The sequence below is a fragment of the Leptonotus elevatus genome, chromosome 17 (assembly GCF_054856555.1).
Source record: "Leptonotus elevatus isolate MCC_2025b chromosome 17, RoL_Lele_1.0, whole genome shotgun sequence".
NCBI classification, from domain to species: domain Eukaryota; kingdom Metazoa; phylum Chordata; class Actinopteri; order Syngnathiformes; family Syngnathidae; genus Leptonotus; species Leptonotus elevatus.
In genome coordinates, this window is record NC_141255.1 from 3,454,078 (window position 1) to 3,479,555 (window position 25,478).

A 25,478-nucleotide genomic window follows, 5' to 3' on the forward strand; every position below is an offset into this window, starting at 1 on the left:
TGGGGGGGTGCGAGGTTTACTGACTTGTGTTCAGGAACTCATTACCCCCAAGGTCACTCCAGGGACGCTCGGCTTAGAAGGAGATGGGAGATGGAGGGCGAGACCCCGAGATGTTTATGGGGGGGGGTCGACGAGGAAGCTCAACGAAGGAAAGAGCTGGAAGAGGAAGAAGTAGAAGTTTGCAAGAAGCGAAACAGGAAGTTATATAAAATACGGCATCGATCCTCGGAAAAGCGAATGGGATCATGACAATCGATGCAAAATTGACTGGGCTTAGGACTGCGCCATGGTGTACTTCCATTCCACTTCATCAGAGTGTGACTATTTGGACCGTGACGTAATTGTGCCAGTCGATACTGCTCGGAATGATGTCCAGCAATGAAAACACAAACGGATTTTCGTTGTTGTTGTTGACCAAGCCTAAAAAAGCTGTTGCTGCCTTTGCTTTGCACTTTTTAATAATTGGCCCCGAGTGCATTTACTTTTTCTAATTTTCCTACTGAACATTCCCGTTGAGTCTTTATGCCTCAATTGTTCAGGAAAGTCTAAATATGGGATTCCTGTCTTCCTTCGCGACCTTTTTCGCACCTTTAAAGGATTTCAAGGCCATCTTATTCATGTGCCTGTTCAGCTGTTTGAATGAGTCCTTGCAATTGCTAAGCGAATGATTTGCAAATGAATGAAAATAATAGGGGTGGGAGTCTCATGATTCGATTCCATTACGATTTTTGAGTCTGCGATTCGATTCAGAGTCGATTTTTGATTCAGACAACGATTTTTGCTTAAATATGATTTGTTTGACTATAATTTATATAATAAATTGTTTAGCATGTTGCCCCGAACATAGCGAGCTCAAGGCTAACGCACAATGGAAAGTGTCATTGACTTGTTAACGCTAATTAGTGCGCTAGTCACAGCTATTCATACAAAATGTTTCAGGAATGCATCTTAACACTTTGACCGCCATAAACGTTATAAAACGTTTAGCATAAACCTAGGGAAGGGCGCCGAGGACGTTAAAAGACGTCCCCTATGTTTTTTGTTTTTTTTTTGGAAACGGGTGCAGGAAAGCCTTGGGCAGCTGTGCTGAAAGTATCAGGCAGATCTGATTAGTAAAAGACTCGTTTTGGCCCCTAGAGGGCAGCGATGACTCTCTTTGCACAAGGTTGGATGGGCCGCCCACCGTGGGCGTCAGTAGAAGACGTGAGGCGGAGCTAGAGTGTTGAGGAGACAATGGCTGAATAAGCCACAATGGCTGACCAAGCAACCGGTTGCAAGCAGCTCACGCTTGAGCATTTTTTTCAAAGACGGAAAGCATCAATCAATACTAAAAAGCGCATTGATGTCGACGATGATGATGACTCCGAGCTTGACGCCAAAGTTGGAAGCCTTGACGCGACTGTTATGATCACGTAGTAAGCCTCACCGGCTAAGCGCGGCTAGCGCGGCTAGCGCTGCTAAGGCCGGAAAACGCGCACAATAGCCGACCGGGTACTTCTACACAATCGGACATTCGATCGGGCGATGGAGAGTTGGCATCGACCAATGCAGATTGATGATGATGATGATGATGACTCCGAGCTTGACGCCAAAGTTGGAAGCCTTGACGCGACTGTTATGATCACGTAGTAAGCCTCACCGGCTAGCGCGGCTACCGCTGCTAACGCCGGAGCTTTCACATGCGGACATTTTGTCGGACAATGAAGAGTACCCCGAGTCCAATGCATATTCATCGGAGGAGCGGGTACAGTCTGATCACGGAGAAGACACTGTTTCTGGACTATGATGCCACCATGAATGGAGTGGATAAAATGGATCAAAACATCTCTTACAACCCGGTGTAGCAACTGAAGGACACGAGGAAGCGAGACGTAACGAAACCGTAGCATGATCCTGATATTAGACTTGATGGCAACACACACTGCAGTATATACTTGCTATTCCCTGGAAAAAACGGCCTGCAAGAAAGTGGAGCACGCGAAGAGGCAATCTGTTGTGCAAATGCTGTTGCGTCTTCTTGCACGCAGGAGAGTGTTACAAAAAGAAAAACTGTCGTTGAAACATCCACATATTTGTAAATAGCACCACAGTTGCACACATTTGTAAATAGTTTGCCAAATTGTTGTCAAATTGTTACACTGTTGAATGTAAATAAACGTATTTTGCTATCAAAAAACACTTTTTCATTCTTGGTGGTAGTGTTTTATAGAAGTAAAGCACTATTTAGGTGTTTGTGGCATCATTCATGGACAAAAAGAAGTGTAAAATTCACTAGAATGCATGAAATAATATCGTTTCACTAAAAGCTTGATTTCTCCGTATTTTGGTCCAAAACAGGCGAAATTGGGTCAAACTAACCATTTTCTATTGTTGATTACTAAAGAACGGAATAAGGTAGAAACAAACTTCTTTTTTCTGATGAAAGATGAAAGTCCAACCTTTCATTTGGTAGTACGTGTGTTTCCATAGTCCAAACAGAACATTTTCTGTGGACCTTGAAAGATCAGTCAAAATGCTTAAATCGGCTGGCACTGACGGCATCCCTTTTCTGAAAACGTCTGGCAGTCAAAGAGTTAACATTACTCACCGGCATTTGCTCTTGCTACGCTGCAAAAAACTTTTATTGGCATCATTTGATCGTGACTTTTTCTTTCTACTCTCTAATGTGGCTACAACTTATCAGTGTATCAGAGCGCGCGGAACCACACTGCCCCTAAGTGGCCAAATCGTGTACAACATGAACAGCGCACCCAATAAAAGGCACACACAAAGACACTATAAAATAATTTAAATAAAATCTATTTTGGGACATTTAAAATCGATTCTGAATCTTTCTAAATGAGAATCGCGATTCTTATGACAATCATCAACTTTGGCACAGAAAATAAACAACATGGACTAAGAACCGTTTCAAAACTAGACACAGTAAGATACAAGCAGTAATCTTAAAATGCTTGAGGTTTGAAAAAAGGAATAGGAACAAGAAGCACAAATAATAAAACTAGTATCAGATTCTCGCCACCAAAATGGCCGTCTGGTGCACTTCCGCCCGTTTCGCCCGGCTGATGGCAATCGCAATTAGTACGAGTCAGCCACCCCGCTGATAAGGATCTCTAGCATTCCATCCGTCTCATATTCAGCTCATTAATAATCCATCTCATCCATTTGCGACCTCGGAATGCCGCCCTCCTCCTCCCACGAGGAGTCTTCCAGCGCGGGATACGCTTCACGAGTAGCCTGATATCATTTCACTCCATTTGATTAAAGGAGATGAAATGATGAAAAAAGATTGCCATGATCCGCACCCGTGCTGACAGGAACCATGCATTACTGACAAGCGGGCAGCCCTTTTTTTTTTTTTTTTTTATGATTAAATCTAAAAGTACTTCCTAACTAAGTTTGTTGCTGGAGGAGCGGCATGGGGCAAACGCTGCGGATTCATGGCTTACGTGTCTGCTGGCATCCCAGCAAAGAAGATGGCGGCAGCAGCGAGCGTGTGATGAAACCCAATGAAAGTGAAGCCAATAAATAAATAAAAACATGAAATATTGTTTTTGTTTTTTTTTGACTCTGCAGAATTCAATTTGTGTAACATGTCTGCGGGCACAATGAATTCTGGGACCATCATGTTGCCACGCACTAGACCAGTGCTTCTCAATTTTATTATTATTATTATTTATTTATTTATTTTTTAAATAGTACCCCCACCAACTCTCTGCCATGACAAGAAATAGTATAAATTTGTCCATAAAATTGTTGGAAGTACAGCTCTGCAGAGGAGCCCATACTGCTTGCTCTGGCAATGTGAGCACCACTGCCACCTACTGTACTGGATGTGCAATTACACTCTGTTCTACTAAGGTGAAAAAAGAAAACAAAACATGTTCCCTGAGGTCAACGCCAGTTGAGAACTAGACCAGGGATGGGCAACTTAAATTCTAGAGGGGGCCACAAATTTTCACTGGGGGGGCCACATACTTCTTAACTAACAACATAAATACAGTTTGTTATTCAAAGCAGAGGCCAGCTTTACCTAACAAAGTGCTCATCAAGTCTCTTCACCAGCACATTGTTTGTTTTCGTATTAATATTTAAACATCTGTGCTCGAGCGAGTAAAAGTTAAAGAGATGTTCTTCATTCTCATAGCAACGTTCCCGTCGGACTTTTTGCCGTCATGCTGACGAGGATCCTCGCGATAAAAAGCCAGTGATTAGTCACGGCCGGCTCGGAGCATCGGCAGTAAACATGGCCACGATCGTTCCATTGGCCAATCAACATGAATGCTGATTTATGAGCCCGACGCTGGAGTGTGATAATGAGAAGCCACGGGGCCCCCGCGGGGCACGGCAGGACGGCGGTGGTTGAGGGTGGGTCACGTAGGAAGTGAAGGTCCCAGCCAGGCTAACTAATGGAATCCAGATAGGACAATCCCTCCCCATTGTGTCCGTCCTGTTTGATTTGGGAGTGACAATTCATCTGAAGGAGCCAAAACACTCGGACGTGAGCCGCAGAGCGTGACAGACAGAAGAAGGGAAAAAAAAAAAAAAACAGCACTCGCCCCAATTTGTCTCATGGGCGACAATGCGGCCCACCGCTCAACGTTTATCCACCCCCCCAAAAAAAACTCATTAATCTCTAATAATGACTTCTTTCTTTCTTCCCGCTATAGCCTGCAAGTCTTATCAGTAATGGCTTTTCAATCTAAAGCAAAGAAAATGACTCTTCTTAAAAAAAAAGAAAAAAAAAAAAAGAAAAAAAAAGAAGAGAAGGATTGGATTGGACATCTGTTACCTTATTTGGGGCACCTAAACTTCAACCTGGTTTGAACAGAATTGGTTCATTAAAATGACATCAATATGCGAAACAAAAAAAACCCAATGCTGACAGTGGAAGTGGTGACAAAAATTATGATTTTTTTAAAGTAACAATGTAGTCGTGTGTTTTGAATAGGAAAAAAAAAAATCAATAAATTCACGTTTTTGGGCGAGCGCTCGAGGTAGTGAGTCTGCGGAACGTCACCTGTAGCGTTGAAATGAATTCCAGTCAATACCCCCCCCTAATGGAACATCTTTTGTCCAGCACCGACAGGCCCTGGCGTTCCCAATCGATGCCCGGTTAAATTATCAGCGAGCGCCTGACCGCCGGCGACGAGCGGAAAGTGTCTGGGATTGTGAAATATTTGCGCGCGTCGGCGACGGAATGCAAACGCGGCTGCCCCCGAGTACCACCTCACCCGGAATGAGCGCTAATGTGTTTCCGAAATGGCCTCCTTTCTCCGTCAGACGAGCGGATGGTGCTCCTGCCCTTTGCTCGCCATTCCCGGTGGGCGGCCATGCAAACAAAAACCCACCTGACAACACAGCTGGGACCATCTGGGATCGGGATGTACTCGGAGCAAGCGCCGTCGTCGCCGTCGACAACAACAACAGCAGGGGGCTCCACCAAGAGTTTAGAAGTTGGAAAAAAGGGGCAAAGAAGACGTGATGCAATTAGTTGCAAGAATTGTTTGTCTTAAGTTTTAGTTTTGAACAGAAAAGCAAAAAATCTTTTGTGTGCTAGCTTGACAGCTTTTATGCAATTGAAATAGCTATTTCGTTTAATTAATAATTGTATATAAATATTTTATATATGATAATTTTTTTTTAATTATGTATTAAATTATTTCACTTTAATTTTTTTATTGAAATTACATTATCAGAAGGTAGTTTAATTATACTATACTGTTCTGTTTATAAATGCTAAAATATACGATGTTAAATAGAAAATATTGTATTTAAGTTAACTATCAGGAATTTTCGGCTGATCCTGATCACGGAGCAACAAGTTTGAAAAAAATAATTTGATAACCAATCACAGATTTGATCGGAAGATAGAGAAATATATCTATTTAAAAGAAAACTTTTATATTCACTCTTAAGTTGACCACCACCATTGGCGGATTATAGGGACAGGTCGGGCCCATCAATAGCAAAAAAATAAAATAAAATCACACAGAATTGAAGCCAATTGAAATGCATTGAAAAAAATATTATTAAATATATTATGAAATATATGCCTATTATTGCCTTGTTAATACGTTTGTTGTGTTCTTTTCCCTTCAAGGACGTCACTCAGTGAACAACTCGACTGGCACTTATCAATATCAGCTGATTTGTTTTTTACCACGATCCATCAAAATGCCCGCCGCCATCCCCACGTGCCACCTCAGCATGTGCCGACTCACTATTCGCAGAGCGATTCCAAACAATAAATTTGCGCCCTTTTTATGACTCATCTGTGCCTGTGGTGTGTAAACTCGCCGCCGCGTGTGGACGTCGATGGAATCGACGTGGCGTAGTTCCGGCGCGCGAACGCGGCCCGAGCCTCGACGGGACGTGACCTTCGAGAGGGGGGCGCTGGCGCAGCGGCGGAATGGGACTCTGCGAAACAATTATGACGCCTTTACCGCCACACGCGGATATGATTTATCGGGACGGACGAACGCAAAGAGCGGATCGATGGCGGTTGTAGCCGAGTGCTGCTGTGCCAAAACAACTGGCACCTTCCGTAAATACGATCGAATGATGATGAAGACAGATGCTCGGCTGTCTTTAACTTCACAAAAACAAACGACTGCAGTTACATCTTCTTTTTCATTGGTTTCAGAGCCATGTGTGATGCCCTTAAAAAAAAAAAAAAAAACAATGAGCTGACTGAGCAGTTTAATGGAAACGGAAATTACCTTCAGGGCTGACCAATCCCTTCTGCACTGAAGCATGAGAGCGATTAATTTTTAACAAAAATGGGCAAACTCAGATGCAGCTAACCTAACAATTTGCACCCTTTTTTTGTTTATGTTTATATATATATATATTTATTTATTTATTTATTTATTATTATTATTTTTTTTTTTTTTTATAGGGGTGGGAATCTTTGAATGTCTCACGATTCGATTCCGATTTTTGGGCCTGTGATTCGATTCAGAATCGATTTTCGATTAGGAACGATTTTTGATTCAAAATGATTTGATTGACAATGATTTTTACTTCAATCTATAGATGTGCAAGGAATCCTAATGATCTACTCCAGTCTGACTCGCTAATGCTAATTAGCGCGCTACTCGCGGCACTTTTATCACTCAAAAGAACGGCTCCACGCTGAAAAAAAAAAAACTTTTATTGGAACAACTTGATCGTGACTTTCCTTCTACTCTCTAATGTGGCTACAACTTAACAGTGTATTAGACCGCGTGGAACCACACTGCCCCTCAGTGATCAAACCGGGTACAACATGAACAGCGCTCCAAATAAAAGGCACGCACAGACAAAGGCAAGAGAGTATAAAATAATTTAAATAAAAACGATTTTGGGACATTCAAAATCGTTTCTGAATCGTATTAAATGAGAATCGCGATTCTCATGAAAATTTATTTTTGGGCACACTCCTAATATATATATATATATATATATATATATATATATATATATATATATATATATATATATATATATATATATATATATATATATATATATATATATATATATATATCATAAAGTAATTAATACACTTTTTCATGATTTGATTTGAATTTAAATTAATTATAAATTCAAATAAACCATTGCAGTTATACAATTATGGGATGACGGTTTTCGAGTTGTGGTTTTAGAAATAGGCTCAGGTTTTAGGTTCCGCGAAGCACAACTGCTGGTGCTAGGAGGAGAAGAAGAAACAAAAAGTGCTGATGTCAGCGAGGAGATCCTAACGGGTAGGAGATTGTGTAACCTCCCTCTTGTGTCTTTTAAGCGGCCCCCGCGCGCATCCACACTGTGCTCCTCGGCTCGTTTATCAAACAAATGATGCGCATCACACTGCGCTGTGCTCTTATCACTCCCTGTAGGAACAAACGCACACATATAACACACACACACGCACAATATGCTGCGTCTCTTATGGGCGAGCATCCGTCTCACCCGCATAGGATATTAAGCGACCGAGGCCCATTTGCGTGCGAGGCTGGCAGCGGCGCGAGCACGTGAGCCCTAAAAGCGAGCAGAGATGGCGGGCTTCCCGCCAGCACTTCAAACAGGAAGTCAAGCATGCGGGCCAATTTGTTCCCCCGCGCGACCACAACAACAACAGCGACGCACGACGGAGGGGATTACAACGTGTTCTTTTTGACATCTGCTGCTGGTCACATTATTGAACAGCTGATTGGACTTATTGATTGTGACTGAGTGACCTATATGGAGGATCAATGTGGTATTAGGAAAATTCCGCCTTTGCCATTTTGCTTTGAAGCAGCCATTTGAGGGTTGTTTTGAACATTTTCAGGGTTCTATTCCAAGGCAAACTCCAACCTTTGCCATTTTAGGCCAAATTAATAACCAAAAATGTGTCTGGAGCCACAAAACATTTGAAGATTGTGATGAAGGAAACAGTGTGTTAGTGTTAGTCTAATTTATTGAGGGCCCAAGAGCTAATTAGAGATGCACCATAACACAAAAATATACAGCATCCACAACTTTGACATTCATTTTCTTCTACCTTTTTGTGTTTCGTTTTGGGATTTTTTTGTCACATTTTGTTTGTCATACATTTTTTGACTTTTTTGCCTTTCTGTTAAATTTCTGACATTTTGGGAAATTTTATGGACATATTGTGGTCATTTTCAGCCTCTGTGTTTGTTGTTTTTTGCGAGCAAATTTGTGACATTTTTGGCAATTTTGTAAAAATGTTATGGTAATTTTCGGGATTTCTTCTTTTGTTTCTGGACATTTTAGGTTACTTTTTGAACATTTTCTTTTCTGTCTTTTAAAAAAAAATCTCTGACATTTTTGGCAATTTCCTGGACATTTTATGGTAAATATCTGATTTTTCTCTTTCTTTTTTTTGACATTTTATGATCATTTTTTAAATATTTTGATATTTAGATTTTTTTTTAAACTTTTCCTCTTTTTCTAAAATATGTGGATGCTGACAATTTTTGACTAATTATTCATTTATTAATAATTCATTTGAAGAATACAGTATTTTATCTTTACAAAAATACAAATAAATATGTAAAAATAAATAAATAATGAATTTCTACTATTGTTTTTAGAGATCCACAGGGAGCTAAAAGAGAGGGACTAAGAGCCGCATGTGGCTCCAGAGCCGCAGGTTGAAGACCACTGTCTTAGACATTTTGTCTGATTTCTACTAAATTTGAACCACATAAACTACAACCTTGGATAACACTAATTTGCAATAGTCTTGGCAACGCAAGGTTGTGAAGCCTGACAACTAGTCTCAAAACAAAATGCTAATAAGGCCACAAGATTAGCACTAAACCAAACGTTTTGAAAACTCCACTTTAATTTAATTTGACCATGAGTGGACCCACAAAATAATCTCAAGAAGTCATGCCTGAAAAGCCACAGCAAATCTGCCATTTTAGAATTGTTTGTCACCATTTCCAGGGTTGTACCAAAACTTTGAACCACATAAACAAAACTGATTGCAAGGAATTGAATTGCAAGAAGATACAAAACTGAAATAACGACACAAGCTCAGAATAGCCCCTGATCCAAAAACAACACCAAATTGGGAGGAAATGTCAATCGTAACATGGCGACAAAGAAGTCTCTACAACCCATGCCTAGAATTAAACAGGATGTTGACTATTTTGGAAGACCTCCAAATAATAAAGAATTCACCTCAATCAAGCCCAAATGAGTGATGCTAAATTGCAAACTTAATTTTTTCTTTAACATGAGCGATAGATTGCCTTAAAATGTGATCGTTTTCAAGACTCGCTAATTGTGCTCACGTTTTAATTGTGACTGTGATTATCACGACGCAGGACAATTTGCAGAAAGCTGAACAAGGTGCGAGTCAGATGGCGGCGATGCGTTCAGGCGCAGCGCTCCATGAAGCATCCACTCTGAACGCACCGTTAAATCATGACAATTATACACCTTGTTTGGCACGTTATTAAAGCTGCAGCGGGCAACCGCGCGGGCGCTGACGTTCCATCATCAGCATGAGGCAATATCGGAATGCTCACAGAGAATCTGATTCAAGCCATTTGGACCTTATGAGTTTGACATTTGTGTCGCCGGAACGACAGGCTTGCGTTTAAATGCCATGCAACTAATGATTTTTAGGGTCGTGGCTTCTTTTCATGCGCTCATGAAAAAGGAAAAGAGGAGGAGGCCTGCAGTGTGTGCAGATTGCAGGGCGGCAGATAAGAGGAGCGTTTTATCACTTCTTTTCAAGAGCCGGCGCATCGATGAGCTCCTCGAGCGAACAAGAAGAAACCCTCGAGACAAAGCCACCCCCCCCCCCCCCAAAAAAAAAAAACGAAGATGACAGGTTTAGTGTGGGAAACGCTTGTGAAATTTTAATAACACTCACACGGCCTCCCTCTGATGAGCATCTCGTTACCTGCTAGGAGCTAACAAAACTCTCCACTTTAATGGAGGCGTACAAAGGAGGTAGCCACTGACACACGCACACACACACTATTAATGGATCAATTAGCTAATCAGGTGCACCTGTTAGTTTAAAATGAGTTCAGTTGCGCAGTGTGGACAAAAAATGGACTTCTCTTCCATTTCAAACATGCGCCTTTTGTTATTTTTAAACATGAATGACTGACAAATTCAGAAGCGCCACAAAAAAAAAACGTAGCCTAGCGTGCTAGCATAACAAACAAAAATCGCACTTGTTTTTTGGAGCTCCGGATGGCAAATGAAAAGGGAGGAAGGAAGGAGAGGGAAAAAAAAAAGAGAGGGAATGATCCAGTGGAGCAGCTGCGTTGTGGCCGGTCGTCAGCCGTGCTTGGCTTCTTTAAATGCATTTGTGTAGAAATGGTGCTTCATTGACATAGCACTTGTCCACCTTACAAGGCCCTCAAAGCGCTTTACATTCGACGACTCATTCAGCGACTGATGACGCAGCATCAAGAGTAACTGGGGGTTCAGTATCTTGCTCAAGGATACTTCAATGTGGTCACGATGGCATGCGATCGAACTGACAACTCTACCACTGAGCCACGCTGCCCCAGCAGAGAAAAGAATATTGGGAAATGCATATTTTAATTAAATGGATTAATGGATGGATGGATTAATTAAAATTAAAAAATTTAATCGCCTGGCGCCCCTAATTTTTAATAATATTTTCTTAAAAAAAAAAAAAGAGTATTTAAAAAAATTCTCATAAATGTTTTTTTGTTTAAAAGTAAAAATTATTAAAAATTAAGGGCATCAGGCGATTAAAATTTGTAAACGTAATTAATCGCATGACTTCACTAGTTAACTTCAGTTTAATCACAAATTTTATATTTGTTTTAAATGTACCAAAAAAAATCTCAGGTTTTCATACTCTTGTTAACAAAAATGAAAAAAAATAAATAAAAATGTTTAACTAATAGAAATAGTTAAAATGATTTTTTTTTAAGCCTATAACTGTCAATGGCAGTGAATGAGTTAAAAAAATAAGAAAATTACAAATTGTGTATAATTATTTTTGTGGATTTATATATATTTTTATATAATAATTTTCATATTTTATAATTATTAAAAAATAATTATTATTATTTAATTATAAATATTATGTATAAATATTAATTTAAAAATCTTTAATAAAATAATATAAATATTATACATATTTAATTATTTTAATATTATTTTATAATTATTTTTGTATTTATTATGAAGTTTAAAAATGCACTTATTTTTACCACAGTGCCATCCGGTGGTTTGGAAGGTAACTGCAACACCTTCCTTTAATATAACATGACAATCAGTGTGAAAATGTGTGGCTCATCATTAAACGTGAGCGTCCTCCACATTTCCGATATGCTTGAAGGGGTCACGTGACTTGTACCCGCCTGCTCTCGTGTCTCACTGCGGGCGTCGATTAAAATGACATCGCCGCCGTGGCACATTCAATATTCAGCCGAGTATGAATTATCTATTAAACATGACTGAGGCATAATGTAGCCGGCGTGTCGCCGTGACGAGCGGGACGCTTGCTCGCGCTTTTCTCTTCCTCTGTTTCCATATTTGGACACTTTGTGTGCATGGTAAAGCTGCCGTGAGGTGCATCCACACACCAGCGTGAGATAATAGCACTTTGTGTTATTGTCACGGAGCTATTCATTAGCCGACTATTAGGTGGAACTGACAAGCAGACATGACGAGTCGATGGAATATGCCCACTCTATTTGAGCTGTCTACAAAGAGCGCCATGGCACGGACTTACATATGACTGGACTGTCAATGCCGCTTAATCCGCCGATGGGAGAAGCGAAGGCACCGGCGGCCATCTGACGTTGCCACTCACGAAGGCCGCCTAACTCAAACACATTGATTTCTCCGCGGCGTTTTCACGTTATTTTCTGCCTCTACGGCGAAAATGTCACCGCGCATGACGTAGTTGTACCAATAAATCTGAGAGATCCAATCTTTATTGATGTCCATTTCATCAAAATCCCCAAGTAAACATAGCAAGCCAATGGATCGATCCGATCAAACTCATAGGCAGACATTACTAGTCGATGAAAATCTTTCATCATGTGAAACTCACAATACGACATTACAAGTCGATAAATTAATCTGTCGAACTCACAAGTACACATTACATGTTGCTATAAATCTATGAGGCCACAAGCAGACATAACTAGCCGATGGGAATCTATCCACAGAGAATAGGAACGCTTCAGTGGGCATGCAATAGCGACGGAATGCTCCCGATTGGTTGGTAGTGGACGAGGGCGAGCCATTACTGACCGATTACAGACATTACTAATCGATGGAAAGTAATTTAAGATTAAATACACCAGCAGACGTTACCCGTCGATTGATTTGGACGCTGGACTTCGTTTACAGCGCGTGGGCCTACCTAATGAAGCCCCTTCCATTATTTACACCTTTTCTTCAATCAAATATTTTACGTGGGGGGGTGGGGGGGGGGGTCTTGCAGGGCCTCACAACATTAATGCGCCAATCAATATGCATCCCATTACATGCGCTCTTGAACGCATGACGTTGTTACAGCTTTAAATGAGCGCTTTCATTATTAAATCGCAATCAATAGAACAACATGAAAGACTTTCTCATCCCCCGTGGAAGCTCTTGCTTTACCACTCAGGTGTGTGCCCGTGTGTGTGTGCGTGCGCACGCATCAATCCATAGTTTAAACATCACACTTTTGTACCATCCTCTCTGCACAGTAATAGCCTATTGACTTCTTGCCACATATTTGCAAATGGCCTTTTTTTAAAACAAGCCTTGATTTGAAAGTCCAATTCTGCTTTTTATCAAGTCCTCCGAGAGTCTGAAAACGCTTCATCACAGCACATCATAATGCCCAGACACCATGCAAGAGTAAATGCTAGTGGCTGCGAGTACTTTTCACAGCAATAGTCTCAGCAGGAGGCTACTGTGGACGCCATTATTTTATTATAGGCTACATTATTTTATTTACTTACATGTACTAATACTATAAATTGAAAAAAAACATGAGGTCTAAAGAAACATTTTTTTCCAACATGTTATTGTCATCTCCAAATTATCATTTTCAATTATTAGCTCTATTTATTTATTTTTAAACTGCATGAATTAATCGATTCATAATTGACAGCTGCTTGACCCTTTTGACTCTTGTCTTGTTAATGTTGCCTTTAATGACCCTCGTCACCAAGAGTATTCTGCTTCTGTTTGTTTGTTTTACATGTCGTATTTCATTTATTAATACTCAAAAACAGATAATTAAACTCTAACATTCATGGTGTGACTACTTTTATTATAAATGCACTGTCAACGCAATACAAAAAGGTGTACTTACTATTTTTTTTCCTTCCCAGGAATCATCAGGTCGAACTTGTGCAGGTAGACGCCGGCGTCCTCCCAGGTGGCCTCTTTTCCTCAGAATAGACCACATTAGACCACTTAAGACATTGATAGAGATATGTTTTGATATGCATTTCTTTTTTTAATCACACTTCGCTGACAACAACTGTAAGACTGAAATGACGGAAACAATCCAGAGCCAAATTGCCGCTGTCTACTCGTTTAGCGTCGTTAACTTTGAGCTTTCTCGGTCACCGTAGTTGCGGCTGGTTAGCTTAGCACGTCCACGGTAGCAATCGAGCTGTCAATCAAAAGTGAACGAGGACTTGAATAAAATATGAACGCTATTTTCTTTTTCTTTTTTTAAAGGCAATTGTTACTTGTCATAAAAACTAGAAAACGACTGAGCTATGTAAAAATACATAAGATATATTTATGTTATTCTGCTATTTTTAATGAATTAAGAGTACAAATTATTTTTCTGCTTTTAATTAAAATGTGTTTATTTAACTTAGCTGTAATAAAATGTCTCAAATTTAATAGCAGTCAAGTGTTTATTGCCAATGCCAATGATCTGGTCACCACTGAATTTCAAGTTCACTTACTCAACCCCAATCAGCCCTTTTTATGAGTTAATTTGCATAACTCCGCCCACTTTAAAAGATTACTTTTAAATCTCATCAGTAACTCTACCCACGTACCCATCTCCACCAAAACACAGCATTTTTTAGATCATTAGTTGCATGGACCAGCACTGGCCATTAACATTGTCCAAAAACTGCACAATTCCTTAGTCTACTTCAATTGGCAACTATGCTTTTAAAAAGTCGTCTAGACCAAATCATTGGCATTTCCGTGTATTTCAATAAGGAAAGACGATTTGCCAAACAAGTAGAGTCAAAGAACAAAATACCCTTCAAGGCAACACTGTACTTCATCAAGTCTGTCTTTGCACCACATCCCGAGTCAGACCTTGGCGATTGGAGACTGGAGAGAAGCGCTTCATGAACAGGTTTTCCAGCGATGCTTTAGCGCCACCTGGTGGACTTGAGCAGTAATGACAATGCAAACTACTGTACCTTGTTGAGGGTGACAAACAGACGTAGAAAGCGCAAGATATAATATAAATAGCTAAATATAGATATAAATCAGACATAGATAATGATATAATACATATTTTAACCAGTATAAATAGTTACTAATTTAATGTATTTTTGAAAGTACAAGATACACATTTATTATAATAACTATATAACTCAATGTTTAATTCATTCCGATACATTAATCAACTGGAGTAACATTTCCGGGCTCTCATTTCCGGGTACCCTGAGCAAATAAGAGTTCATATTAAAGTCATAAAACAGTAAACAATGTTTATGAAATTTAACCAATTGTATGTCGACATCGTAGTTGTACTCATTCTCGACACACAATTTAAAAAAAGCACACACACACACACACACACACACACACACACACACACACACACACACACACACACACACACACACACACACACACACACACACACACACACACACACACACACACACACAAATGTTATTTTAGCAGTTTGAACCATAGTTTGATCAACCATGTGAGCTATTTCTCCTCAGCAGATTCGACATATTTCCATACACAGTTCATGTAGACATATTTCTACAGATAGTCTCCAAAATGAGATAATATTTAAACTATTCTCACTAGCATGGCCTGAGGAAACACGTATCCTTTTTTGGGGGGGTGGCCAACTGACCGGATATGGCGTTTCGTCACTTCTCGTCTGTTCTGTGGCGGGCTGGCTTGAAGCTTCAAAATCAACAAAACACAACAAGGATCATCGTTCAAAACGTTTTTTTTTTTTTTGTTAACTTGCGTTGACTCATCTAATCTCAACATATTTTAACGTAATAGAGCTCGCTTTTCGATTATCTTGCGGCAAATGGATCGACCTGCGAGGTTTGTCAACGCTTAAAAGCGAGCCAGTTATTGTGCTAACTTGTCTTAACCACTCACCGTGTTTGACGCTGTCTTGCTTACAGGAAGACCAAGAGCGTCAATTACGACGAGTACAAGGATATGGACGACGACGACGGTGGGTGAAATAGCGAAAATGTCTTCTTGTTCAAGGAGCGTAGCGCCGTAGACGCGTAATGTGTGTCAGTCCCGAGCCACCACACATGCTAACCAGCTAGCTGGACGCTCTATCTCTTATCATCTGCATTCTGCTCACATGCTGTTATGACCAAGAGCTAAAATAAAAAAAGACTGTAATGACTGTAAAGATCAGTGTTAAATCTGACAGGGATTAATTTGTACAGTGCAATAATTATATACTGTTTGTGCATTCGTGATTTTGTCTCCTTGTGGACAAAATGTGTAATGCGGTTAAATAGTGTTGTGGAGTCAACTCGATCAAGTCAGTGTTTCTCAATCTTTATTGAGCCAAAGCACACATTTCACACCATAAATAAGTCGCGGCACTTCAGCAAACAAATGTTAGAAAAATATATATACATACTGAACTCCCAAACTCGTGTGAAATATGTGCCAGTTTAGTTAAGCATTAAGGTATTGTGTTTTATGAATGGCAAGAGAGGTAGAGATAGAAATACTCATACAGTTTTAAAAAAAAACTTTATTTGGGAGCAATCATTTTCATAGACGGTTGACATAAAAAAAACAAGAAAACTTGGTAGCGAAAAAGTTGATAGTCATGCTTGTTGAACTTGAGGCACATATCTGAACTAAGGCCACATTTATGCTGTTTCATTCAGAAGATTCATCTAAAAGCAAATAAACTCTATTCTTGATGGCAGATGAAGACTTTGCCTGCATGAAGCCCCCACCCGGCAAGAAGCTCAAACAACAGGAGCATTGCATCACATCAAGCCAAGAGAGACACAAAAGCAGGTAAAGTAAGGAAAAAATGGATGCCAAGTGAGACAGTTCTAGTTTTATTACTCCAAAAATGTCTTCCAGAAAAGCTCTTGATGACAAGCTGCCAACTCGGGATCTGGAGGCGGCAATTACGCTCTCCTTGCTCAATAACAGTAACACAGACAGGACGAAAGAAGCGCCTCCTGCTGGTCCAGGTAGGTTCAAGTGTTGTATGACTATGAAAAAGCTTAAAAAAATTTTTTTTAAACATGTTGCGAATTCTAGCTGATGAGAACACAGACCCCGCTTCCAGGCCTCGCTCCAATTGCAGTGTGGACTTGTCACTTTTGGGTGAATTTTTATTTTTTTAAATCTATACTGTGTATATATAAAGCAACAAAGTCACTCAATTCAATTATTTTTATTAGGCTTGGATGAGATCACCAAAGAGAAGCAAAAGAGACTTCCTCACGACGACGACGACTATGAGCCCAAACTGACGCCAGGTAGCCCCTCCGAGCATCCTTTTCCGGAGGGATTCATGCATCTTAATACGGCCACCGTTTCAGATTCGGAGAGCGAGGAGGTCTTCAGTGAGGACGAGGAGTTCACGGTGAACAAGAAGAGCCAGAAAAAGAAGGAGAGCGACCAGAGCAAGCCTCACAAGCGTCCCGGCTGCAAAAAAGAAAGACAGCCGCCCAAGTTGAAAGCGCAGCCCAGCACAGGTTCAATTTGATTTCCGTTTGTTTTACAGGATTGCTGACAAAAAATCATAAGCATAAGGTTTATAATTTTTGTCTAAATTTGAAATCCTCAACTCACTTCAACATATTTCTTGACAAATACTATTTTTGGCTAAACGCCATCATGGATTCTTTCACATAAAGATGCCACACAATGGCAACATTTGATTGAGCGCAAAAAAATAAACAGAAGATAAGAGGACAGCATAGGTTCTAAAAAAAAGTAATTAAAAAAATCCGAAAATGCCGAACTGCAAGTATGTGGTAATAGAAATTCGACAGCACGTTTGGTGTCTCTTTTTTTGTAATGTTTTTGGTAATTGTTTTGTTAAAAAAAAAAAAAACTTGTAAACTTGTCATTCAAGCATGTGCAGCGCCCCCTACGGCCACTCCGAAAAGCCCCCCGACGCTTAAACCTGCCGTGTCCAAACCGCCAGTCTCAGTCAGTCCGAAAGAAGGCAGGATTCCCAAATGGAACCCACCAGGTTATTATAATTACTCCAAGCATAAATGACATCTACGGAGGGGGGAAAATGTGTTCAGAATTTTCTACTTGACCCCTTAGGTCAAATTGGAAAAAGTCCACCTTCATCCCAGATTCCCACCGCCAGGTCTCCAGGTCAAGGCCTTCGTCTGGGACTGTCCCGACGCGTCCGAGTCAAACCGCTGCACGCCAGCAGCACCACCAACTGACCACAGGAGGAATGACAAGTTTTATTTTTTAAAACACATGTAAATATTCTTTTGAAATCATTCATATTGTTTTCCGCTTTTGTTGTACGTGTAAATTTGGTCAAAATAAAACTCAAAGGTATAAGGCAAGTTTCTGAACCGTTACTCGATTACTGCCAAACACGACATGAGAAGGATGTAGGAAATCCAGATGTGGTAGCAAAACAGCTGGTCTTGATTGATGGCGCCCTCTGATGGTCCCTGATATGATTCATTCAATACCTTCTGATAAAACGTTTAATTGTTCAGGCGCAAAGCGCGGTGTCGACAATAATGTCAATTCAAAAAAGGTTCCGCTGGGCTCTCATGAGTGAGCCGAAATAAAAGCGTCCCATTTCCTCTGCCACATCGCCCGTCCCGTGTCCTTGAGCGTCTCCGGCAGCGAGCTGTACCTGCGGGGGCCAACAAGGAAGCCGACGTTAGCCGACGTTAGCCGACGGGCGCGGCCATCCGACCGCCCGCGACCGCGCACGCGTCACCTGAGGGAGTTGAGCGCCAGTTCCTTCAGCGTGCCCACGTTGGCGTTCAGGCCGCCGATGCCCACGAAGGCCTGGTAGAAGTCGTAGGACAAGCCCGACGTGCCGAACATGGACGGGTCGTCCGAGCTGATCACCATCGGGTGGCCCTCTGACATCAGCACTGCCGCCGGATGGTTGCGCAGGTCCGAGACGAGCTTCAGGACCTGATGGATGCAAAGGGTTTTTTTTTTGCCACTAATTTTCGTTACTTCTAACTCCTTTGTATCCAAAAATGATTGCAGTGGACATGACATATTTGCGTGTCCAAACCAATAAAACACATCATTTGGATGATGTCAACACTTCTAGTTCATGATTGGATCCGAGCTAACTAATCACAATCGCAAGTTGATTTGCATTTAAAATGTTACATATAAGTTTACAACACATTACAGCCATATTATCCTGGCGTGCACTATAACAAATAAAAACATGAAATACTGTGACCCAACATTTTTTTCTTCATGTTTTTTTATGTGAGAAAATAAATAAATTTTGCTGAAAAAATGTGGGTCTGAAGGGATAATTTGAGGTTAAAAAAAAAGAAAAATAATTGGTGACCAAAAAAATAAAGCGGTTTTAAATATCCCTCTAAAAATTATATATTTTTTTGTACATTTTAAAAATCATGTCACCATTTATTAATTTTTTTACGATAGCGTAAAATAAATTTAGAAACATATTTGGTGATTTTTTTTTATTTCATTTAAAATGTACCTAAAAATTAAAAAACACAAAAAACCTGGCCTGATGTCACCAAATCTCATTTTAAATGTTACCTTCAAAATCAACCTTTGGTGGCAAAACACTAAATCATCAAATCTCAAACATCGGGAGCAAAAAAGTGAAATATGTTTCTCATTAGGACGAGATCAAGTGAAATTAAATCATTTCCTGCAATTGAACGAGTAGAAAAAGCAAATCTGGTGCACTGGACCTGGTTTGAAATGGGGCACACCTCCACCGCCACCTCCCTCCGCCTGGATATTTCCCTGGCGAGCGGGTGGTGCGCCAGCGCGTAGCCGTGCCCGACGCGGCTGGTGTTGAACAGCAGGGCGTCCAGAATGTTCTGATCCGCTTCCGTGCCCTCCTTGTCTGTCGAGTGTCACGTGTATTAGCGGCGTTTCGTTCCGTGTTCCTTTTCTCAACCCACCTACCGGTTTCTCCCGCGTGAAAGAAGTAAGGCAGGTTGAGGCCCAGCTTGGCCGGCAGCGCGAGAGCGTCCCGGAAGTACCAAAGCGGCCTGCCGCTGTCCTCCCTGCCCACCTGCCAAACGAGACGAGAGCTACCGACTGCGTCGCGTCGCTACGTTGCAAAACCTCAACTGCTACCAGGTCAAATCCCGCCACCACATCGGGGAAGTCCCGCCGCAGCGCCGCGGCCTCCTCGACGGCCGCCTTCACCTCGGATGCGCTCCAAGCCCTGCAAGCGGTTGACGGTTTGAGTGGCGATAAACATATGAGAAGTCTCTCAAGCTGGCGCGCACCTGTGCACGGCTACGATTAGGCGAGCGCCCAGGAAGTCCGGATGCTCGGCCACAAACTTCCTGGTGACGTCTTGAAAAGTCCTCAGCGTCCATATTTTGTCGTGGATGGTCCCGTCCAGCTCGTACGTCTGGAACGAGACGCGACAAAGCATCATAAGACTCGACTCTCAGCATTTACACAATGCATACTTTCATATTTTTGGCAAAGCAACGAAAAATGACACTTGTCTCTCAGCATTTACACAGTCAATATTTCCGGCACATGACTTAAGAATTGCAGCGCATCGTACAACACACCATAGCTTTAGTGTGAATGCTCTTCTCACACCCTAGAATTTGGGTTGCACCACAGCATGATTACAGCTGTGTAAACGCTCATCTCTCAGCATTTACAGAAATGTCATTTGTGTAGCGATATGGCATTATATAATACAACCCTCGGTGTGCTAGTCTCTCAGCATTGGGAGAATATTTTTTGTGCAAAATGATATTCAACAAGGCACGAAACAAATTAGCGCTCATCTCTCTCTCAGCATTCAACAAAGCAAATGTTTTGTATTGCGTTAATGCTCGTCTCTCAGCATCCACAGCAAGGGTAATTTTGGGCACATTTTGCATTACACAAAATGGCATCATGTGCATATTGAGAACACTTATCTCAGCATTGAACAGAATACATTTTGGACATACAAATTTGTGTGAATGCTCATCTCTCAGCATTTACAGAAATGTCATTTTGTAGCACTATGGCATTATACAATACAACTCTCAGTGTGCTTGTCTCATTGCGAGAAAATGTTGCGTGCAAAAGGATATTAGACAAGGCACGGAACAAATTAGTGCTGGTCTCTCAGCATTCAACAAAGCAAATGTTTTGTATTGCGTTAATACTCATCTCTCAGCATCCACAGCAAGAGTAATTTGGGGCGTATTTTGCATTACACAAAATGGCATTGGACAAAATAAATTTTTAACAGTGCAAAATCGGGATGCTTGTCTCTGAGCACTCAGAATATTTATGGCAGGGCACACATTAGTATAAATGTCTCAGCATTTAACAAAAAAAAAGATTTTGACAAAGAATTGTGTCAATGCTTATCTCTCAGCATTCACAAATTATTTTGCTGCACGGTGGCATTACACAACAATCTCTCAGCACAAAGGCATGCCGTAGATTTGTGCAAATGTCTCTCGGCATTCAACAAAAGAAATGCTTTGACAAAGACAGAATTAAGTGAATGCTCGTCTTGCAGCATCCACGACACAGCAGGGCACCTCCAAACAAAATGAACGACCAACGCTGAAACAAGAGCAAAGACAAACCCTGGACAGGCCGCTGCGCAGCTCCAGATACATAACGTTGTCTCGGTGCAGCTCGTGCAGGCCCTGCAGGAGGTAATCCTTCATCACGGGGGCGTGGCTAACAAGCCCGGCACTGGAAATGAAGGCTCTCTCGAACTTGTCCCACACGGCGTCCTGGTCCGGGTAATCGCCGTCCGGGTCGTCGGTGACCAGCGAGAGATGCTGCATCAAGCTTGAAAGCGACGGAAGATCAGTGAACTGTTATTTTTACGTCCGCGAGCGGGTTTGGCGGGTTGGCGGTGGCGGTACCTGGCGTCGAAGGCGTCCGCGTCGCCCACCTTGGCCCTGAGCGTGCTGAGAAGTTGCCAGTAGAAGCAGTCCCAGCGCGGGTACGGCGACTGCTGAGAGAAGACGAAACGCACAGAGTTGTCCCACGTGAAGCAGATGTAGCAGTGCGGCCGGTACGTCGCGTTCTTCACCAGCCACTCGGCGTTCACCAGGGACGAGCTGTGGACGTGCAGGGCGCCGCCTGCGGGTGACAATGCTCGACTCTCAGCACACACGCGCGCTCAAGTAATCTATTACCGCGTACAACATCATTTAGCAAAGAGTTAAACGTTTATCTCAGCATTCTGGCAATACATTTTTACCAACATCGAAGTCAATGATCGTCTCTCAGCATCCACACTTCTTTTTTTTTTGTCCTTCAATATCAACAATGGCACTTATCTCAGCATCAAAACAATATGTTGAGTCCAATTGTGAATGCTCAGCTGCCAGCATCCACACAGTAAATATTTAGCATTACAGAAACAGAACAGCTGTGCGAATGCTTGACTCTCAGCATTCACTTATTTTTTTTATACTTATCTCTCAGGATTCACAGCAACTTTTTGAAACTTCTTGTCTCAGCATTCACAAATATTTGTGCACATCAATTCATAGTGTAGAATGCTTGTCTCTCAGGATTGACCCAATTCAGGCGTGAAACCGACACACCAGAGTAAAACTGGTTTAAATGTTGCTCTCTCGGCATTCAAGATTATTTTGTCACGTCACAACATTGTGAAAATACTTGTATCTCAGCATTCACATTATTATTTTTTGGGCTGCGACAACACAGACTCGAGCACAACCTTTGAGGTATTAATGAGCATCTCTCAGCACTGAACTAAATACATTTTTGACAAATTGCAGACACTGTGTGACTACTTTTAACTCAGCACTGACAAAAATGTTTCAGGGCTACAAAAGCCTTAGATCCAAAATCTGACGCAAATCACAACTGACATGAATGCTCATCTCACAGTACTCACAAGATATATCCGCACATGCGTTTCAAAACATGGCACAATGCTTGTCGGCATAATTAAAATATTTTCAGGCAAATACAAAATTTGATGCACATTAGCGTTGGTGTGAATGCTCCTGTCTCAGCATTCACGTCCCCCCCCCGCCTCATATTATGTGAATGCTCATCTCTCAGCATTAACCCAATCAAGAATGTTCATCTCTCAGCATTAACCCACTCAATATTGTGAATGCAAAAAAACAACAACATTATTTTACACGCTAACTCTTGAGACCCACAAGCATCACTGCGAATGCTCATCTCTCAGCATTGCGAGGTCACCTTTGGGCATGTCCTGCAGCAGCTTGAAGATGGGACTGTCGCGTATGAGTTTCCTGGCCTTGAAGAAGTGGACGGCAGGTGGGAAGGGATCTGCCGCCATCTCGCGCTCCTTCAATCGCCGCAGCTCGGCATCTAATCGCCGTTCGGCTGGCGTGAGCGCCACACCGCCACCTGTCTGCCTGGATGCCTCCTGGCGCATCAGCAGGTCCCGCTGGCTCGGGTCGGGCATCCCTGCCGCCGCTGACAACCACAGGAGGGTCAACAATGCTCGGTGGGGGGAGGCGGTCATGCCCTTTAGGTGCCACTGGGGGGCGCTGGTCACAACTAGACAGAAGAGTCAGAAGGCAATATAAATTGTAATTTGCAGTGCGGCTGCACAACTGCAGCGAGCTCGTTTATTAGTTACCGTGGCAACCACATTGTTACATTAAAATCATAAGTTTACACATTAGACATTGCCTCATCCAAATCAGATTTTTTATTTGAGTAGTTCATGCATATATTTTTTTAAGAGAAAAAAAACATTGGGGTATCTTTCTCCTTAAATGTATGTTAGAAATGTAAACTTTATATATTGTGTACAGTATTTAATTTTTTTGCCACAAATTAAAATGCTGATTATGCTTTTTAGTCCAATACAGTCCATTAAGTCCCCCCCCAAAAAAAGATTTCAACTAAAATGTTTCATTTTTAATCAAGACAAACTAAATATATTTTGTTTTGCATTATTTAAAACATAAAAAAATAAGAATTTTCTTGATATCTAATAAAACAAATTACTATATATTTTATTAATAAAAATAAGCTAATTAAAAAATCTAGAAAATATATATTTACTTTACATTACTTATTACATGCACTTTTAACATTTTCTTTTCAGAAAAACAAAGAAAATGCCTTTCTGTTTTTGATATTGATTTTGAATTTCTAAGATGTGCACTAAAAAACAAGTACTCAGGATAAGTATTTTATTTTTAATGGGATTTAAATAAGACTAAAACCTAACCTGGGTTCAATCAAACATCAGGGGATTGGCGGCGGTCAAGAGAGACACCCGACTAAAATGATTTGCTTGGCCATCATTGGCTGCAGGTGATCACGCTACATTGCTTGACCTTGTGATGATTTCTTGATTTGAATCCCTTCATGCAAACTACAATTGTCAAAAAAAAAAAGTGATGGGATGAAAACGTGCAATATGAATTCACGATGATTAACAAAAAAAGGATGGTGTTCCACAGGGTTCACTTCTGGGGCCTCTTGCGGTTTTCATTGTATCTACTGCCCCAGGGTTCCATTTGAAGAAAACAGCGGTGGTCGTTTTAAAAAGTGTTGAGATTTGCAATTCTAGCAAAACTAAAGAAAGGGGAATACAACACCACACTTTCTGAATTCAAGGTGAAGAAAGCCAGATTCAATGAAAAAGCTACTCTCTCGGTTCATTTTGCTCACCAGTAAACCCTATACTTCCGAGCACAACCACATTACTTACAACCTGTTTTATCGCATACAGTAAGTTCTGCTAACCGTTTAATTAGTCAGGTTTTCCTTCCAAATGTTTCGAAATTTGTATGCGAATTTTGTGAAAATGCGCAAAACGGACATGCGACTTATGCCCGTTTCCATTCGCTCTTCTTTTGCGAATATGCGTCGCGAGATGACGTTATCGTGACGGAACTTTGGGACAATGGGGAGTTCCGGGTGGGAATGTTGCTTTTGACGGACTGAACGGAAGTAGTTTGTCTTGTTGACTTCCCTCCCGCATGTAAGTGAGGTGTGTCGTTACATTGAGAGCTGATGTTAATAAAGTCATCTAAAATTGCATTGATGTTTTTTTTCTTTAATTAATTATCAAAATAATCTTGTTTCTTCGTCTCCCCAAACCGCCATTTATTGCGACTACAAATGTGCGTGTGACGTAGGATCGGTCAAAACGTACGACGTATATCCGGTCTCGTAGTCGCTTATTCGCCAAAATGCGCATTTTCCTTTTTTCGATACGCTTCAAAAACCTCCCCCTCAAAGCGTAAAACCTTTTTTGCCAATTTCATTTTTCGATTTTCTGGCGTTTCCATTCAGTTTCTTTTTCGCAATCCTTGAAAATTCGAATAAACATAGGTGGATGGAAACCCACCAAGCCAAGCGTGGCTAAAATGCTTACTTTTAAAAAGTCAAAGTACTTACAAGAAGCGACGTGTCCACTCTGCCGTCTTCCCCAAAGACTGCGCCTTGTGCTGACCCTGCCTAACAAGTCAGCAAAACACTGGCACAACGGGATAATTGAGGCATTTTTGTCTTGACAAATAGCATGTGATTAACTAACGAGCCCAGCATGAATGGACTGTGCAGCAGAGTGAATGTGTGTG

The 25,478-nt window shown here is 41.3% G+C and overlaps 2 protein-coding genes and 1 long non-coding RNA gene across 3 annotated transcripts; 1 reads left to right on the forward strand and 2 right to left on the reverse strand.

The window, feature by feature from the left end:
* Positions 1-29: 29 nt before the first annotated feature.
* On the reverse strand, positions 30-14,068 carry LOC147159269 (uncharacterized). Its single transcript, XR_015090431.1, has 3 exons — positions 13,971-14,068; positions 13,814-13,886; positions 30-156 (listed from the first exon to the last, which is right to left on the reverse strand). It is a non-coding gene; the product is annotated as an uncharacterized LOC147159269 (long non-coding RNA).
* Positions 14,069-15,572: 1,504 nt separating this feature from the next.
* rad51ap1 (RAD51 associated protein 1) lies at positions 15,573-18,263 on the forward strand. The gene is made up of 9 exons (XM_086058599.1): positions 15,573-15,777; positions 15,861-15,913; positions 16,638-16,731; positions 16,801-16,913; positions 16,984-17,049; positions 17,127-17,204; positions 17,268-17,423; positions 17,807-17,926; positions 18,007-18,263. The coding sequence occupies exons 1-9, from the start codon at positions 15,761-15,763 to the stop codon at positions 18,132-18,134; spliced, it is 825 nt and encodes a 274-aa protein (XP_085914725.1). The 5' UTR covers positions 15,573-15,760; the 3' UTR covers positions 18,135-18,263.
* Positions 18,136-25,352, reverse strand: ada2b (adenosine deaminase 2b). Its single transcript, XM_086058596.1, has 10 exons — positions 25,297-25,352; positions 23,113-23,436; positions 21,789-22,008; positions 21,501-21,711; positions 20,178-20,305; positions 20,023-20,113; positions 19,849-19,957; positions 19,629-19,786; positions 18,653-18,855; positions 18,136-18,565 (listed from the first exon to the last, which is right to left on the reverse strand). Exons 2-10 carry the CDS (start codon positions 23,399-23,401, stop codon positions 18,478-18,480), a joined length of 1,497 nt encoding a protein of 498 aa, XP_085914722.1. The 5' UTR covers positions 23,402-23,436; positions 25,297-25,352; the 3' UTR covers positions 18,136-18,477.
* Between the last annotated feature and the right edge of the window lie 126 nt (positions 25,353-25,478).

Bases quoted from the DNA above. Each gene is read 5' to 3' on its own strand.
- rad51ap1 (XM_086058599.1), top strand. The intron at 16,732-16,800 runs GTAAAGTAAGGA...AATGTCTTCCAG, and splicing joins CAAGAGAGACACAAAAGCAG to AAAAGCTCTTGATGACAAGC. The intron at 17,050-17,126 runs GTGAATTTTTAT...TATTTTTATTAG, and splicing joins TGTGGACTTGTCACTTTTGG to GCTTGGATGAGATCACCAAA.
- ada2b (XM_086058596.1), bottom strand. From the start codon at position 23,401: ATGACCGCCTCCCCCCACCGAGCATTGTTGACCCTCCTGTGGTTGTCA. The intron at 19,958-20,022 runs GTAGCAGTTGAG...CTCGTTTGGCAG, and splicing joins TGGTGGCGGGATTTGACCTG to GTGGGCAGGGAGGACAGCGG. The intron at 18,566-18,652 runs GTGACGCGTGCG...TGGCCCCCGCAG, and splicing joins CTGGCGCTCAACTCCCTCAG to GTACAGCTCGCTGCCGGAGA.